Here is an 18,361-nt window from a genome sequence, read left to right as displayed (position 1 = left end):
CATGCATCCAGTCCAAAGCAAATCAAGCTTGCATAGCCTGTCATGAGACAAGTACATTAATGACAGTGTCATGATTTAAGAAAACTACTACTACTGATAATAATATGCATAATGCATAATAAAGCAGTGGGACGATAAGCAAAATAATTTAGCCATAAAGTATATCTGAAATTACACTATGCTAGTAAATCTCCTTCTTTTCCTTTAGGGTCAGGGTTTTTCATTCCATTTCCATTCAGGGGTGGCCACATTGAATCATCTGCTTCCATCCAACCCTATCCTCTTAGGAAATATTATTGATGTCACTTAACCGAATTACACTAAATAAAATGACAAAATAATGTGATAAATAATCCTTAAATCCACAAGCAAGTGCTTTGCGGGGGCTGTGCATAGAGATCGAAGGCCTTGCATTTGGAGAATTGGCAAGAAGAAACACTCCCGTGAATGGGTTTTGTGTTTGTCTGGATGCAGACTTGTACCCTGAAGGAAACTCAATGAGATAAAAGATTGTTTATTTGAATATGTTGTACATGTGGTTAACCACCATATTCTGGATGATTGAAGTTTAATTGAACTACTAAATACAAAGTACGGGCCATACAGGCCGGATGTTAAACATGACAGAAGTGTTTCATGTCAGTTCCTTGGATCTATTAGAACCACTCTCCCAGTTCGGGGGCCACCATCCCAGCCACTTCGCTGTGCTTCTCCATGTACGCAGACCTGGCTAGCATCTTACACCCTGCTACTATGTGCTGGACCTGTCCTGAGACCGCCTACACCTTGGGTCTGATCTGGTCTTGTAGACCTTGGCCTCTGTGGCGCTTGTACTTAGGGACAGTTCTTGTGCTGCCATGATTAGTGCCTCTATTCTGTCTGTCAGCCCAGCGTTTTCCAGCCACTGGTAAGTTTTTTTTTTATATCAGCCACTTTAATTTGACAATACATGCCGTGTATTGGCTTGTCCCTACAGAATGTCTCCCTGTCAGGTCATGGTATATCCAAAAAGTGCTTTAAAAAGTGTTTTGTCACACTAGAATAGCCTCACCAGTCCCTGAGAATTGAAGAAGTGAATCTATCTGTTGTGGATTGTAGCGTAGCAATTTATGTCCCAATATCATAATCGTAAATTCCGATTTAGGTAGCATTTGTTGCTGAATTCATTAAAATTAAATCACTTTAAAATAATTACTTGCAGCAGTGCAGCATTGATTAATGTCTGAACAGGTTTAATTAGTATCTAAAAACAGGCCTGTTGTCTGTTTTGTTTGTAATCTTGAGCACCAACCGATGAATATCGTATTCCATGTTGAGGTTGTGTTTTTTACGAGGAGCTCCTAAACGCGGCAGACATGCTTCCGTGTGCCCGCGTCACATGACAGGGGAGAGGAGTGTGACACGGCACTAGCTATTTTCTGCTAACACAGCTTAGCAAGTTTGTTGACTTTAGCGTTTGCTCGTTCTTCCCCATAATCGGAGACGAGACACGAAAATGGACAACAGCGGGAAAGAAAAGGAAGCGATGGCCTTAATGGCGGAGGCCGAAAAGAAAGTAAAATCGTCTCAGTCGTTTTTCGGAGCGATGTTTGGGTGAGTTGGCCACCTTAATGTTTTTGAGCTAAAGGCCAAATATGCGGAAGGTGGCTTTAGATGGCCAGTTACCTCTAGATCTGAAGGCAGGGTAAAAAAAATCATTATTTAACATCAATGCAGAAACAAATGCTTTGGTTTGTTTTTATATGGACGTAGTCACCGGTGGAGTCCAGGTAAATGTGTCGTTATCCTCCCTTTCGACTGCGACTGAACACACATCTGGAAGTAATGAAGCACAAACTCTTGCAATACGCAACATTAAACCAGTTGCCAAGTCAAACTGTGCCTGGATCAGGTTTGCAGTCAAAGTTAAACAGTTCAATATGTCATGTGAATCACACTTTGTCAAGATAGCGGTGTGAGTATTGCTGCTTTTAGCGCCATCTATTGGGTTAATTGAGCAAGGGCAGACAGTGTAAATCACATTTATTTATTTACAGTGGCGTGATGGAAGCAATGTGGTACTTGCATAAATAAATGTGAGATTAGCTCCCACCAAACACCATTATCATGCATGTGTCAATCCTAAATCGAGTTAAATTCCTCATTTTAATTTTTTAAAGACCAAAGGAACTCACAATCACGCACAGAGGCTTAAAACTGTGTTTGTGACGTGCATCCATATGACTAAGAAGTAAAGTATAATAGACTTTGTGGGCAAGAACGTCCACGCATTTGTAAGTGCGAAGGTTCTCAGTCATGCAGCTCATTGTTTACCCAGAAACAAAGCTGAAACAAGGGCGACTGCAATTGTTTTCTATATATGTCACCACACATGAAAGAGGCTTCTTCAGTTTGCCAATGACTATTGGGGAGTTGAGGTTTTATTAAGGATGTGATTGGGTGAAACTTACACAATAAGAGTCTGTAATGGCAGAGACTCACAAGTAATTGTATATACAAGTCCAGTGACCCTTAAAATCATGAAATGAATCATGTTTTGTGTTTAATTCTCCAATTTATGTATATAAATTGCTCAGTTAATATTTTGATTTACTGAATTTAATGGAAAACAAATCTTCAATCGGCATTGAACTGTTTTCCAGTCTAATTTGGTGCCATTAAATTAAGCAAACACCATCTGGGAGTTGAAATTTTAAACACTATAAACGTATTTTTACCGTTAGGGTTGAATAAAATGAACAAACTTGAATCACAAAAGGAGCTACCTGTTTACCTTGAAACATGATACCTGTGTGTACCTAACTAACTAACTAACTAAAATGTGCTATGTCGCCATCTAGGGGCTCCTCCAAGTTGGAAGAAGCCTGTGACATGTACGTGAGGGCAGCCAACATGTTCAAAATGGCTAAAAACTGGTGTGGTAAGATGATTATTTCACATCGAGTGCAATGACTCTTACTTTCCCTCGTTTATGTTGAGACTTTTTAGTCGTCCAACGTGTTTTTCGTTTCCCTTCAGCTGCAGGAAATGCGTTTTCCCAAGCCGCTCACCTTCACCTGCAGATGCAGAGCAAACACGACGCAGCGACTAATCTCATCGATGCTGGAAACGCCTTCAAAAAAGCAGATCCACAAGGTTAGTCACCGTTCCCCCCCCCTCTGAGTATTTAACTGCAGTGTTAAAAACTGCTTCCAGCTGTATTTTCCTGTGGAATATCTACACCACTGTGTAAACGTACAGCACTGTGCAAATGTTTTATTATTTCGTAATGAATAGGTTTAGACTAGAGTGCGTTGGGGTCGCTGACTGATTATGTAAATGTTTTAAAAAATACGTTTAAATAGTATTAAATTTTTCTCCACAGAGGCCATAAACTGCTTAAACCGAGCTATCGAAATATACACAGACATGGTGAGTTTGTTAAAAGAAAACTCCTCATAATTTCTTCATATGGTAGAATTTTCAAAGCTAATACTGTTTTCTTTATTTTATTTTATTTTATTTTATTTTATTTTATTCTTTTTTAGGGGCGTTTCACCATCGCAGCCAAACACCACATCTCCATCGCAGAAATATACGAGACAGAGCTGGTGGACATCGACAAGGTCAGATGAAAAACTGTTTCGTAAATATTGTTTTTTATTTCAGGGAATATTCTGAAATAATAGAAATGAACCATTTCTGTTTCAGGCAATTGCTCATTATGAACAGGCTGCAGATTATTACAAAGGTGAAGAATCCACCAGGTGATTATTTTTAAATAATATTTCATTTTTGCTTGTGCATCTTTTATTTTCATTCTAAATAATGCATTTTGTTTTATACTTTTGTTCTTGATGTCTCATAATTACTGTGTGTAGCCTGAAAATTTTCCTTTTCCTTTTATTTGCAGTTCAGCAAACAAGTGCCTTCTGAAAGTAGCGACCTACGCGGCTCAGCTGGAGCAATACCCCAAGGCCATTGAGATTTACGAACAGGTGACATAACGTTCATCAGCTTTTTAATCCATCGCTCTGGGGGCTTTAAAAATAGTATCGAAAGACATCAACTGTACTTTATGATTTAAGGTTGGAACCCACGCGATGGACAGCACGCTCCTGAAATATAGCGCCAAGGATCACTTCTTCAAGGCAGCCCTCTGTCACTTCTGTGTAGACATGCTGAACGCAAAAGTGAGTGACGACATAGAAACTTGTTGCATAACTGCTATACATTTAACATGACTCACTGTTTTAATATTTGAACCCGTTCTCACGCAGCTCGCTGTGCAGAAGTACGAAGAAATGTTCCCGGCTTTTTCAGACTCTCGAGAGTGTAAACTGTTGAAGGTAGGATTTGGTGTTAATTTGAGGACCCAAGAGAGTCCTGAAATAAATCTCCAAACTCTGCTGTTGTTTCTTTAGAGTAAAAACTGCTGTTGAACTTAAAACTTAACACTTGCCACTTTATTAGGTACAGCTGTTCAGTTACTTGTTAACACAAATAGCTGATCATCCACTTACATGGCTGCAGTTCAATGCATTTATTCATGTAGAGGTGATCAAGACAACTTGATGAAGTTCAAACCGAGCATCAGAATGAAGAAGAAAGGGGATTTAAGTGACTTTGAACGTGGTCTGGTTGTTGGTTGTTGGTCTGAGTATTTCACAAACTGCTGATCTACTGGGATGTCACACACAACCATCTCTAGGGTTTAACAGAGAATGGTTCCAAAAAAGAGAAAATATCCAGTGAGCGGCAGTTGTTGATGTGAGAGGTCAGAGGAGAATGGGCAGACTGGTTGGAGATGATAGAAAGGAAACAGTAACTCAAATAACCACTGGTTCCAACCAAGGAATGCAGAATACCATCTCTGAACGCACAACACGTCTAACCTTGAAGAAGATGGGCTACAGCAGCAGAAGACCACACAGTTAAACACTGAGACTACAGTTCACACAGACTCACCAACACTGGACAATAGGAGAATGAAAAAACGTCGCCTGGTCTGATGAGTCTTGATCTACGCTGCGACATTCAGATGTCAGGGTCAGAATCTGGCGTAAACAACATGAAAGCATGGATCCATCCTGCCTCGTATCAACGGTTCAGGCTTGTGGTGGTGGTGGTGTAATGGTGTGGGGGATATTTTCTTGGCACACTTTGGGCCCCTCAGTACAAACTGAGCATGGTTTAAATGCCACAGCCTACCTGAGTATTGTTGCTGACCATGTCCATCCCTTTATGACCACAGTGGACCATCTTCTGACGGCTACTTCCAGCAGGATAATGCACCATGTCACAAAGCTCATATCATCTCACACTGGTTTCTGGAACATGACAATGAGTTCACTGTACTCCAATGGCCTCCACAGTCACCAGATCTCAATCCAATAGATAGAGGAACCTTTGGGATGTGGTGGAACGGGAGATTCTCATCATAGATGTGCAGCCGACAAATCTGCAGCAACTGAGTGATGCTGTCATGTCAATATGGACCAAAATCTTTGAGGAATGTTTCCAACACCTTGTTTGAATTAGTATGAATTAAGGCAGCTCTGAAGGCAAAAGGGGGTTCAACCTTTTACTAGCAAGGTGTACCTAATAAAGTGGCCGGTGAGTGTAAGTCTGATGTAGAGCTTTATTCTAACACTTCTTCACTCAACCTAGAAACTTCTGGACGCCTACGAAGAACAGAACGTGGATGCCTACACTGATTCGGTGAGCGCCCGTTTGCCATTTGTTTTGAACCTCAAACTGACACCACCTAAAATCCCGTCACTGTTTAACACGCGGCGCCATTTTTTTTGTGAATATTTTCCAGGTGAAGGAGTTCGACACCATTTCCCGGCTGGACCAGTGGCTCACCACCATGCTCCTCCGCATCAAGAAAACCATACAGGACGAAGAGAGCGACCTCCGCTGATCTACCTCCCGCTTCGTTCCCCCCAGCTGACTTGCATCCTCCTTTCTTTTTATTTTATTTTTTTTTTTTGCCTTGTGCCTCTCACTTCCATTCTAGCAGCGTAGCTGATATTTCGAACCTCGTATTCTCTCACGGATGCTGTGCTTCTTCTTCCTGCCGTCTGCAGTATTCTTTCTTGCCTTTTAATCCTAAAAAAAATTATGGTCTTCATAGTTACGAACACTATTTTCCCGAGTGCACGCTGCACAATTTATGTTAAGTGTATGTTGTTGTTATGATGCAGGTATTGACCTTATTTTTGGTTAAGATACTCGTAACCGGGCGGCAATACCAAATACTCATACCAGCAGTGTAAAAAATAAAGGTTTTATTTTATTTTCTATGGTCACAAAATTGATTAGAGGAGGTCTGTTTATTAACACTTTGATCTACAAAATGCTTTAAAATAAACTTCACTAAAAAATGCTCACCTTTTACCGGAGCACTCAACAGTGGATGTTGGTTCTTGGTCGTTTGCAGGGCTCCTCTAATCGAAACAGCACTTCATCTCATCTGCAGAGCAAAGAGGTTATTCCACGGCAGATACTCTCTTCCCCCCCAACTCTGCCTCACAAATTTCTCAGGATGTGGACGGCTGGATTTAAAATGAATCTTGCTTTTTATCAGCATTCGTAAATAATTTGAGATGTAATTTGGGAGGTTTTTTCCGTCACTTCACTTCTGTTGAAAGTGCTTTTATTCCAGAAAAAAAAGAGGGGGAATGACGACCCATTATCAGAAATTTCCTGGTTTCGTATGGTTGAGAACAGTTTTACATTGTGTAGGAATGTGTGGCGTTTTTTTTTTAGTATTTTATTTTTGTCTGATTTTTGTTTTTCTGTCATAAATAACCAGGCTTGAAAAAAAAAAAAAAAAAATCATTTTTTCAAAGCCTGTTGAGAGATGCAATACTTTGATGATAAAGATGAGCTTTACTGATCTGAACACTGTGCTCGTGTGTGTGTTCTCATGTGCTCACCTTCCTGATAATTTTTTTTTTTTGGTCTTAAATAATTTGTGATGTTTCCTGTCAAACATTTACTAATAATAAAACCTTTCTGTGTACCTGGGCGTGGCCTCCCACCTTTCTGCTACGCTCCATGCCATGATCACCTGATCTCATCTTTCCATCAGTGCTTTTCAAAGCTGACACAAGGATCAGGGCAGAGTGAAGTGGTTACACGCTCCCGTCGGCAGGAATCTGAAGACTCGCGGAGACTTATTTTCTTCTTTTTTTTTTCATAAAGGCTGTAGCTCTTTCTCGGCTGAGTAAGTATTTTTTTTTTTTAAAACTGTTTCCTTTGATTTGTTCAGATAAAGTGTTTAAGCTGCCGCACTAGTGTTTTTTTGTAACTCACTAACTTGGTTAAGCCTGAGCAGGTTTTTATCAAATTCTAATGGAGTCGCACATAAATAAACAACTAACAGCACGTTTAAATTACCTAACAACGCAGCAGAGACGCTCTTAAATTACACGGGAACATTCACGTATGTGCTTTATGCTTGAATTCATAGACCTCAGGTGTGATTCCTGTTTCCTGGTGTGTTGTTTGAGCTCGTCCCTTGGGGCTTTTTTGCCCTTTGTTATTTGTACCAAGATGGGTATCTTCTAATTAAACACCAGAGAACATGTTCCATGTAAATTCATCCCTATGGAGCTTAGCTTAAGGCTGCCTTGATTCCCAACCACACAACTGGCGGCTTTATTTGAAAAGAACCTGTGGTTTCCCCCCATGACACATAGTTGTGAAGTGGAGGGTCAAGGTCTGAATAACTGTTAATAAATATTACGTAGATTCTTTTATCAAGAATGATCGAGTCACTGGGGGTCACGTTTCAAAGTTTAGGAAACGACTTCCGATAGTGAGGTTGCATTCTAGGGGTGAGAAATTTTATTTTTAATATAATAAAAAGAAAAAGTCATGCTTTAGGCTGATTGTGAATGACTTGACCTCCTCCTCCTCCACCACTTTTTCAATAAATTGGAAATGGATGACTTATAATATCTATAAAATGTTGGAATTAAAGAAGCTGTGATATATCCTGGTGACATACTATGTTTATGCTGCTGTAATTTACCATCATAATTACGGATGTGGCTATAAACATCCAGTTTGACCTCCTTCACCTTTTAAAGACAACGTGGACTTTGTAAATATGGCTCTCCATAGGTATGAGTAAGAGTTGTAAATGCGTGTTAAGTTTGTATCCGCGTTGTCCTCAAGCTCGGGTCTCACGTAGTATCTTAAAACGCTCACCTTAACTTTACGTATCTGTCCTAGTTGCTCTTTCAACCCTCGGTATTTGCTGGTATCTCCACATATAATCAACACCACCACTATGTCCGGTCGGTTAGTCGGGACCTGTTTTCAGCATTTAAAAAAGTATAAAATATAATAGCAATATCATAATATCACAATAATGTATCGTATCGTTATTAAGTATCGGGATACGTATCGTATCGTGAGGTCCTTGCTAAAAAACTGCCCCTGCTGCATTCTCTTTAATACAGTACATTTTGTCCTAGAATGGAGACAATCTTATTATACGAGTCATAACAAAGGAGCTGTAAGTTTGTTTGGCCTTATTTTTGCGCCACCATCAATTCCATCTATAAACTATTGGAATTAAAAAACTGGGTCATTGGCTGTTATATATCGTGCCAACATACTATGTTAATTTTATACTGCTGTATATTTACCTTCATAGTTACGGACGTGGCTATAAACCTACAGTTTGACCTCTTGCTCCGATTTGCAAATAGGACCGTCCATAGGTATGATTAAGAGTTGTAAATGCATGTTGTGCCAACAGTCTATGCGCTGTGGTGAGTCCGTGCTGCGTCAGTTTTTAATGTAAGTCAAATAAACAAGTGTTGAGGGAGAGAAGGCACGATGAGTATTTGGAGTCCAACAGGAAGCACGCGCATTCGCAGTCATTTACATATTTTCTCAAAAGAAACGGTTTAAACGGAATATTCCGAGTGACTCCCCAGCGTCGTTGCTGTAGATCCTGTTGGTGTGGATCGTTGAGTCGATTTCTCGCTCGTACTTGGCGTATAGCTCGGTGTCATCCATGTAGAGCAGGTGGCTGATTGTCTGAGGGGGGTTCAGGCCCTTTGGCTGGTTCGGTGGAGAACATCTTGTTTATCCCGCTATCCTTTTTTGTGCGCTCTCATGCTCCTGAGGAAGGCATTGAGAAGCATTAAGAAGGTTTAATAAAGATTTTCAATGCACGGTCATTTCATTTGAGAATACGTCATCCTCAGAGAGGCGTAGTTTTCATACCATCGGTCTCCGTGCACTGTCTGAGTTTGTAAATGTTTTGCAACAGGGCTAGACATAATCATTCTAACCATCAACTTAAAAAACAAATGATGGCGACAACAAGAGAGAGAGACATTTTCACGGTTATATCCAATAATAAAAAGTTAAATAAAATGATATTAGTGTGTTAGTTTTTTTTTTAACAGGCCAATTACGTTATTTACCAGAAGTTATTACGGTTATGACTTTTATTAGGTTATAAGCCTATTGTATTGTAAAAATACCAAGTTTATCAGGTTGTTGGCTGTTATTATGTAACTGGCTTCAAGTTACTTATTAAACTGTGATTTAATGCATGGGTCTTCAATAGAGGGTCCGCAACCCTTAGGGGGCCCGTGGAGGTACTGAAGTCTTTGGTGAAAGCAGCATATTTTAGTAAAAGGATAAGGAATAGCTCAATATTGAATGCAAAATTATAAAAATGGTGTATATTTATAAATAGCACTAATCAGAGTTTAATATAGAACGACATATAGTAGGTAGGGGGTCCCTACTTAATCTCTCCATCAGTTTGGTGGTCCTTGGCATGAAAAACGTTGATTTTATGTGTACTATGACATAAAATGTATATTTCATTATCCTTATACAACCTGTATGTGCAGCCGCTTGGATCTGTAATTATTCAGCGAAAGGACAGGGTCACCCAGCAAAGCAAACAAAGCCTCCTCAATGCAACTTATTTTTTGTTGTTTTTGCCAAAAACTATTTTTCATTTAAAACGAACCGCCTCTGCTTCAGATCTTTGACAGCGTGTTCATTTACATAAAAATGACCTGTCTCATTTGCATGTTTCCTGTTGACAGGAAACACCGACCGTGTCCCCTAAATGCAGAGGCTGTGTAACCCGAAGATAACGCGCCTGACCGGAATAACACGGCCGAATGTGATCGCCACAATGAGACGTGTTCAAACCTTCGTCGCCATGGTCTTTATTGGCACCGTGTTCCTGGTCGTCTACTCGACCCTGAAACTCGAGATGGCCTACAGCCACAAGGTCCCGCAAGAAGACGTCCCGACGCAACACAGCGTCCAGATCCAAGACAGATATTTAACAACTCAGCTGCCCATGGAGAAGGAGAAAGAGGAGGAGAGGGAGGAGGAGGAGAAGAAGGCGGAGGTCCCTGCCATACCTCATGAAGACGTCTACAATGTGTCTTTTTCTGTGGCCCTCCGAGAAACCATCCCTCAAAATGCAGCGTACTGGAACCGCCTGCTGTACTCACGCCTGGCGAGTCTGGACAAGGGGGACAAACCCTCGGCGCTTGACACCCATTGGTCCCACTGCAGAGAGACAAATCAGGAGTCTCTGCAGGCAAACATGCACGATTTTGCTTCCTACTCCGCCTTGTTACAGACTTTCGTGCAGGGAATAAACTGCAGGACCCCGTCGGTCCTGATCTCTCAACCGGACAAGTGCGTCTCCGAAAAAGGGAAGGCGCACGACCACACGTTTCTGCTCTTTGCAATCAAGTCAAATCCCAAACACTTTGAGCGGAGACAGGCGGTCCGGGAGACGTGGGGGAAAGAGGGGGTGTATCAAAACGGACTGAGAGTGCGCTTGGTGTTCCTCCTGGGTAACCTAAAAGAGGACGACCCCGACCTCGACCCGCTGGTGTCGTTCGAAGCGAAACACTTCAGAGACATCTTGCAGTGGGACTTTGAGGAATCCTTGTTGAACCTGACCCTCAAAATGAACATGCTTCTCGAGTGGACGGTGACAAACTGCTCGAACGTCTCCTTCGTCTTTAGCGGCGATGATGACGTGTTCGTGAACACACACCAGTTGCTCAGCTACCTGCAGTCTCTGCAACCATCCCAAGCATCTCAGCTGTATGCTGGACAAATCATAAACTCAGCAACTCCACTCAGGGACCCAAACAACAAATACTACATTCCTGTGAGCTTCTATGACGGCGCGTACCCGTCTTATTTTGGCGGAGGGGGCTTTGTCATCTCTGGAACTTTTTTAAAACCCCTGCATTCACTTACTCACGTCATTCCCTTCTTCCCCATTGACGACGTCTACGTCGGGATGTGCTTTAAGGCTCTGAAGGTTGCTCCCGTGGCACACGACAAATTTCACACCTTTGACATCTATGAGAAAGATCGTGAGAATCTGTGTGTACATAAAAGTCTTATCTTAGTGCATCGGCGCTCGCCACGGCAGTTGAAGAAGCTGTGGAAAGGCATCCAGAGCCCTTTTTTGACTTGTTGAACTGGATGGGTGAATAAATAAATACCGTCTGCAGGCACAAGGGATAGGCTTATTTGTTTTCCATCATTTTCCCTCGCACCGTCTACAGCAGGAGCAATAGTGAGGGTTTTTTTTGACTGCCCACTTTTCACCCAGCAAGGACTCAGAAATGCAGCAACCAACCTCAGGACTAGTTATTAAGAAGGAAGACATTTTAACCTTGTAATTAAATCTCATAGCATTTTCTCTATGTTATTTAAGCATTTAAAACTCACCTGCAAGTCAGGCTTTAAAACACTGTTTCGGGGGTTTTATAGACATATTTAAATTGAATGTAAATAAAATGAATCAACCACGACAATGATTTAATTTCAGTTTATTTTCCACAAAATATTAATCCAGACGAGTGAGTGTACAGTTCTGGGGTTTGGGAAAAACGTGTAACACAACTATAAGCGTAACAACACAAGATACACGAGGAAAGTTCGTTAACACACTTTAAATCCGCCACCTCAGCGATGCGTAAGGAAACCAGATGAACGAGGGGACAGTTACGTGAGAAGACACAACCTTTAGTCAACTTCCACGGCTTAATGATCAATCCGCATGTTTACTTTGTATGCATTCAAACTGCAGCGGCACGCACACAAAGGAACAATGAAGAGGTATGTGAAAGTGAAAGTGTGAATCTTGCACATATTAAGCTGCTTTACTACCGACGGTAAATCTATAAAGTAAGGCACCAAACCCAAGAGGCATGAATTACTCTCTCCGTTATGCACAAAAAAATATGACACATCAAAAACTACAGTTTAAAAAGTTGTGCAACAGTGTATCCTAGTGTCATTCGTCACCCATTACCGCTTCCGATAACCAAATCGCAACTTGTTCCGGGGGCCCGTTTTGTGCATCAGCAGAGTTATTTGTCGTACAGGTCGAGCGGGTAGTGCTCTTTGTACTGCTGCACGTGCCTCCACATGGATTCCCTCTGCTTCTTCAGGCCGGGGGTCATTTCGTGGTACACGTCGGTGAACAGCAGCTCGGGGTTCGGCTTCATGCGCCTCTCCGCCCTCTCGAACGCCTCCATCACCGTCTTGCGGGACTGCTTCCGCCAGCTCCTCTCGTCGTCCTCGCTCCACCAGCCGCGGGCCGTCATGTAGTGCCTCAGCCGGGAGATGGGGTGGTCCTGCTTGTCCCAGTAGTTCACCTCGTCCACGGAGCGGTAGGCGGAGCTGTCGTCACTCGTGCTGTGGTGGCCAATCCTGGTGGATGGGCATGAATGGACAGATCACGTTATTGATCCCTGCAGGGAAAGAGTCTCAAGATAACAGAGAACATAAACGTGACCAGACATAGACATAAGAAGAAAAAATAGAATGAGATAAAAATAAAACAAACTAAACTTCTTCAGTAGTTTAGTGTGAGCGCATCAATCAGGATGTTGAACCGTCGGCTTAAACGTCACTTAATCCGTCGTAATTGTTAGAAATCAGTTAAATGTTGACTCACCTGTAGGTCATGGCCTCAATGAGGAAAGGCTGGTTCTCGGCCACAGCCCTGCGCCGCGCTTCCTTTGTGGCATTGTACACAGCAAACACATCGTTGCCGTCAACACGGATGGACAGCATACCGTATCCTGGACCGCGGGCGGCTGTTTGAGAGAAGAAAAGGTTTATAAGAGCGGCTGTTCATCTCAAAGTATCTCATGTAACAGAATCACGCTTACCAATGCCGTCTCCCCTGTACTGCTCGTTGGTGGGGGTGGAGATGGCGTAGCCGTTGTTCCTGCAGAAGAATATCAGTGGGCACTCGAGGGTGGCGGAGAAGTTGAAGCCGGCGTGCGCGTCCCCTTCGCTGGCCGCTCCCTCCCCAAAGTAACAGATCACGGCCCGGTTGATGTTTTCCCTCTTGGCTGCGTACGCAGCTCCGGCCGCTGAATCAGACAACAGATTGCACGTGTAAATTTATTGGTGTATGCAAAAAAATTCTCGCAGGTCAGGGAGGAGCTCGCGCAGCAAAAGGCGGGCGGTTCTCACCCTGAGGAATCTGAGTGGCCAGCGGAGAAGAAATGGTGACAAAGTTCAGGTCTTTAGAGCCGTAGTGGACGGGCATCTGACGGCCCTTCCCGAGGTCGTCGGCGTTGGCGTAGCACTGGGCCATGAACAGATCCAGGGGGAAACCGCGATACATCAGCACACCTGTAAGGGTCGCAGAGGCATTATTAGATGATTCCTTATAAGGGGACAAGGTAATTCATTTGAGGAATTATTTGATTAGCAATTAAACCATTTAATTCAGTTTCAATTTATACAAAAAGACTTTTATTAGACTTTTATTATTTTTATTTAGTTTATTTATTTTCCATCAACAGTGACTTTGATGGAAAAAAACTATGGCTCATATGATGCCTTAAAGAAAACTCGGAAATTTCAGACTTCCGATATCATAGCATTCACTTTACAAGTTAACTCGGAGGAGAAAAAATAAGTTTAGTATACTGTCAACGTTTACTGAACATTAAAATAAGAACAGCAGCTATTTTATTTTTTATTTTTTATTATGATTATTATTTTGGAAGCAGTAATTTCCAAGTTTGTCAACTCAGAGCTCATTTTTCCTCAAGTTGTCTTGAATGGATCTCAACCACGTTCTCCAGGATGTTAGTTTGGAGAGGAAAAGCTGCATAGCTGGTTCTGTTCATAACTTTTACGGACAGAGTATAAAGCGTCTGGGATGAAGAACAGCACCTCCAAGTCTGAGGCCATGGTTCTCCGTTGGAAAAGGGTGGATTGCTCACTCTGGGTCGGGGAGGGAGAGAGTTAAAGTGGGTTAAAGTCCACTCTAACTGCTTATTCCATTGTGTAGACATTGTGAGGTTTTCCTTGGCTGTCGCTCTGATGAACTCTGATGAACTGACTATTCTCTCACAATAGCTCATCATTAACTGTATATACGTACTGTTCAAGTACACTGTATATATCTGCTTCTCTAACTTTTATTTTATTCTCATAGTCTCATTTATGTTGCACAGTTTTGAGCTTTTATTTTTATGCTCGTCTTAAGTCAGATTCCTTGAATGTGCACTCACACTTGGCCAATAAAGCTGATCCTGATTGCGATGTGTATTTTATATTTTTTTCCATTCGTTTCAACAACCTTATGTTCAAATAAAAACTGACAAACGGATTTTTCTGAGTGTTTGAACAGCTGAATGATGCAGGTCGACGTGGGTGTGGTGCAAACATGCGACACACAATGTGTGGTTAAGTATCATTGCTCGTGTCGCCATTGTGCGTCATAGCAAGCGCCATCACAAACCACCTAACAAATATTCTGATAAAACTTAAGACTCTTAGACAGAAATACTGTTGTACCACATGAAGTCTGATCCTTACCAGCTTCTCTGTATTGACCAAAAACGATGTCCTTTTCGTCGAGGGCGGCGGCGCTACCGATATGCGTTCCCTCCTCACCGTAATTAGTCATGTAGAAGGAGATTCGACCCTGCGCATAAACAATAATATAACATTCCTTTAAATCTTTCTGCAGCTGCTCCTCAGTTGAACCAGGAAATAAAAAGACAACAAACCTGTCTTTGAGACTCATAAAGAATGCGGTCCATTGTGTTCAACAGAGTCATCTTCTGATAAAAGTTCAATACTGTCTCTTTGGAGAGCTGAGCAAGGAAGAAAATACACAAGCAGCAGATTAGCTCTGGCACAACAGTGTGTGTTAGTAGTAGAGAGTCTTTGTGGTACTTTTAATAAGCAGGAGCACAGGTAGGCTGGCGGTACCTGGGGGTCTTGAGAGGGGTTGATGATGTTTCCCTGTCGGTCCATGACCCGGTACACTGGGATCCCAGAGATGACATTAGGCTGGATGAACTCCAGCTGATCCACAAACTCGGCCGAGGCTCCGGGGAATTGTGGCTTTTCCAGTGACGAGTCAAAGGGCTGCTGCTGCTGCACAGCCTGAAAGATTGTATGCAAGCGTAGTTTATTAATAACATCACTGGAGCCAAACAATAAATACCAAAAAAAAAATCCTTCTCTGTTTGGGAGCAATTAAAATGTCACATCAGAAGAAGTTATTTCACAAGTAATATAGTCACATTTCCTTTCTGAATAACCTGACCGTCTTTAAATTGAACTGGTTTCAGCTGGGAATGGTAGAAAAGGTGTTACCTTTCGCAGAAATACTCTAGTGTCACTGGCATTTCCTTCAACACACTCAGCAATGGAGAAATTTAAGTATGCATGGTTATTTTTATTCTACTTTTGCAGTGTGGGATTAATGAAGAAGGTGTCTTTAACATTTACATTATTAATAAAAATGTCTTTATCGCACTGTAACGCTGCAGTTAAAATACAAAAATTAAATGCAATCATCTTTATCAGCTGTAAACGATGGAAGAGGTGTGGCTTTTCAGAAAATCACTTCCTTCTTTGAAATGTTGCACCAGTTCCTAGCTCTTGTTCCTAGAAACAAGCGAAGAGAGTTTATGGTGGGGTTTTACCCCACAGAGTTTAAACCTCAACTTCCTACCAGACCTTTAGAACTGAAAAAGCTACGTGGACGGGCAGCGAAATGTCAAGTCCACTTGCCTTTATGGATTATTACCATGACCTAGATGAGTGAGAAACTTCACAGACGTAGTGTCAATGGCATTTATACACTCAGTAATATGGAATAATAATAAGAAGAATATGTGTATTCTATTTTTTGCAGAATAGGATGAAAATAAAAGCTTTAACCATTCGCATTATTAATAAAAATGTCTTTATCACACTGTAACACTGCAGTTAAAATACAAAAATGAAATGCGTTCACCTTCATGAGGTGGGAATGGTGGAAAAATGTTTATTTTTATTCTATTATTGCAGTATTATATACTGAAAATAGCAGATTTATTTAATATATTTATTTAATAATTATTAATAACACGTCCTTATCACACTGTAACACTGCAGTTATGGCGAGATAGATTATTTTATTTTAATTTCAATTACTCACAACCTGATAATATAGTTAATATTATTATTTATTTATTGTCTTTCTATTGACATGTGTCGCAATTAAACTTATCAACGAACTTCTATGAAGAGTTTAAGCAGAGTCAGTTTCCTGCTCACGCCCCTTCGCTCGACCAATAGGAATGAAGCTAAGAAGCTAGCTAAGGCACTAGCTTGAAGGCTAGCAAGTCCGACACAATCAGAGTCAAAACAACACACACGGGACACACTACTGCCAATCACGCTGCTGGTTAAAAGCCCCGCACATATGTTTGTAATTTATGTTTTTACTTCGCATCTCTGTTGGATAAACCGGTATAAAGTGACGCTAGTGTCAACAAGGTTGTTAGCTTAATCAGCTAGCTCGCAACCTATCGCGATAACTGGAACCAAGCACCGTGAACTTGTATCCTTGATGGAGCCTGCAACCCTCTCAAATAAAACTACCTTCAACTTTATTCTTTTACACTTGTTTATTTTTAAAAATGCAACACAACCTGGAAACTTTAAAAAAGATTGTATAATTTAAACGAGCTGTGCTGTTTTTCAGGCCACATCTCCTTATAACCTCCGCAGTATCCTTCGGCGTAACCGACCTTCCATGTCATTTATCTATCAATCAAAACAATGCATCCTTTTTTTTTCCACTTACACCGACTCTGAAGGCTCTGTGTTGAAGCAGCCGCGATGTTTTCAGTCCTGCTGTCTGGCGAACTGCATGGAAACATAGCCCGTACATTTTGCTCATGCTGCTCACAGCCGCCATCTGGTTTTCCCCTGTTTGTTTAAGGCGACCCCGTTAACTTAGTGCGTCACAAATAAAGGAAATATGGTCAGATCTTTGCGACGAGTTTAGCTTATGATAGAAGTTTTAATCACGCCTGTTCCCATCCACAAACACGGTCCCTAGGCCGAAATGTGGACTAGAAACAGCCACAATCGAGTTAGCAGCAATAATCACAACAATCACAACTTCCGGTCTGACCTTCAAAATAAACGTCACATCAGAATCAGAAAAATACTTTATTGCCAAATGTATTTGTACATACAGGGAATTTGCCTTGGTGATTGTTGCATAACAATATAAAATAAATAAATAAAGTTAATATTTATATTTAATCCATATGTCTTACCACAATAAACGTGCGTATATTGTAGTATATGATCCTGCTCCAAAGTTCCTCTAATGTTCATTGACTAAAGGGATTAGGTTTATCTTTATTGACCAGCTGTCGACTGCCAAAGTACTAGTCCTGCTAAAATAAACAAATAAAACATCTGTCTATTAAGATAAGATAAGACTGTATGTAAATAGTGACGCTCATGAATATAATGGATTATAAAACCAGAATGACATGTTCATTACTTAGTTTAAAGGTAATGAAAATCACTCCTTGTTCTGTCATGCTTGACTTTTCATTAAAACTTGGACGCTATAGTCGTCAAACGTGTTTTAACCTGATATCCTTTTCTGAATCGCTTTGTTAAAAAAACAATGGGTTCATCCACGGGTTAAGCCCATGTTTTAAGATCTTTAAACTTTACTTACAAAGACAGGATGCACATTTAATTTCATTTTACTGCATTATTTAAATTTACTTGTATGTGTATAAATGATAATGAAGAACCTTGTAACTTGAACAGGGTGGCGGGACAATAAACACTCTCCAAAGAAATACCAGTGTCTTATCAACGTGAAGACAATACTATATGACACTTAAAACAGTAGCACAGCCAATCCATTTCTACACGCAACAGCCATATAATTATTCAAGTGATTGCATCACTGTATATTTTATATATATTTTATATTTTCAGATTTTATTTTTCTAAATTGTATATATTGTTTTTCTTTTTTTTCTTGCTAAGTTAACTTTTCATTAAA

The 18,361-nt window shown here is 41.0% G+C and overlaps 3 protein-coding genes across 4 annotated transcripts; 2 read left to right on the top strand and 1 right to left on the bottom strand.

The window, feature by feature from the left end:
• The first annotated feature begins 1,368 nt into the window (after nucleotides 1-1,368).
• On the top strand, nucleotides 1,369-7,009 carry napab (N-ethylmaleimide-sensitive factor attachment protein, alpha b). Its single transcript, XM_047593667.1, has 11 exons — nucleotides 1,369-1,593; nucleotides 2,841-2,920; nucleotides 3,019-3,135; nucleotides 3,365-3,411; nucleotides 3,528-3,605; nucleotides 3,691-3,746; nucleotides 3,893-3,977; nucleotides 4,068-4,172; nucleotides 4,260-4,328; nucleotides 5,650-5,700; nucleotides 5,804-7,009. Exons 1-11 carry the CDS (start codon nucleotides 1,496-1,498, stop codon nucleotides 5,903-5,905), a joined length of 888 nt encoding a protein of 295 aa, XP_047449623.1. The 5' UTR covers nucleotides 1,369-1,495; the 3' UTR covers nucleotides 5,906-7,009.
• A 57-nt stretch (nucleotides 7,010-7,066) lies between these two features.
• b3gnt2l (UDP-GlcNAc:betaGal beta-1,3-N-acetylglucosaminyltransferase 2, like) lies at nucleotides 7,067-11,828 on the top strand. 2 transcript variants are annotated; one of them, XM_047593665.1, is made up of 3 exons: nucleotides 7,067-7,213; nucleotides 10,074-10,270; nucleotides 10,307-11,828. In XM_047593665.1, exons 2-3 carry the CDS (start codon nucleotides 10,097-10,099, stop codon nucleotides 11,483-11,485), a joined length of 1,353 nt encoding a protein of 450 aa, XP_047449621.1. In that variant the 5' UTR covers nucleotides 7,067-7,213; nucleotides 10,074-10,096; the 3' UTR covers nucleotides 11,486-11,828. The 2 variants fall into 2 exon arrangements, with proteins under 2 accessions (XP_047449621.1, XP_047449619.1); XM_047593663.1 differs by having other exon boundaries at nucleotides 7,068-7,213; nucleotides 10,074-11,828.
• On the bottom strand, nucleotides 11,825-17,442 carry bckdha (branched chain keto acid dehydrogenase E1 subunit alpha). Its single transcript, XM_047593666.1, has 8 exons — nucleotides 17,129-17,442; nucleotides 15,259-15,435; nucleotides 15,054-15,140; nucleotides 14,860-14,968; nucleotides 13,501-13,662; nucleotides 13,191-13,397; nucleotides 12,974-13,115; nucleotides 11,825-12,726 (listed from the first exon to the last, which is right to left on the bottom strand). Exons 1-8 carry the CDS (start codon nucleotides 17,240-17,242, stop codon nucleotides 12,384-12,386), a joined length of 1,341 nt encoding a protein of 446 aa, XP_047449622.1. The 5' UTR covers nucleotides 17,243-17,442; the 3' UTR covers nucleotides 11,825-12,383.
• Between the last annotated feature and the right edge of the window lie 919 nt (nucleotides 17,443-18,361).

The sequence above is a fragment of the Mugil cephalus genome, chromosome 9 (genome assembly GCF_022458985.1).
Source record: "Mugil cephalus isolate CIBA_MC_2020 chromosome 9, CIBA_Mcephalus_1.1, whole genome shotgun sequence".
In the NCBI taxonomy this organism is placed as follows: Eukaryota; Metazoa; Chordata; class Actinopteri; order Mugiliformes; family Mugilidae; genus Mugil; species Mugil cephalus.
This window is presented reverse-complemented; position numbering and strand designations above follow the sequence as displayed.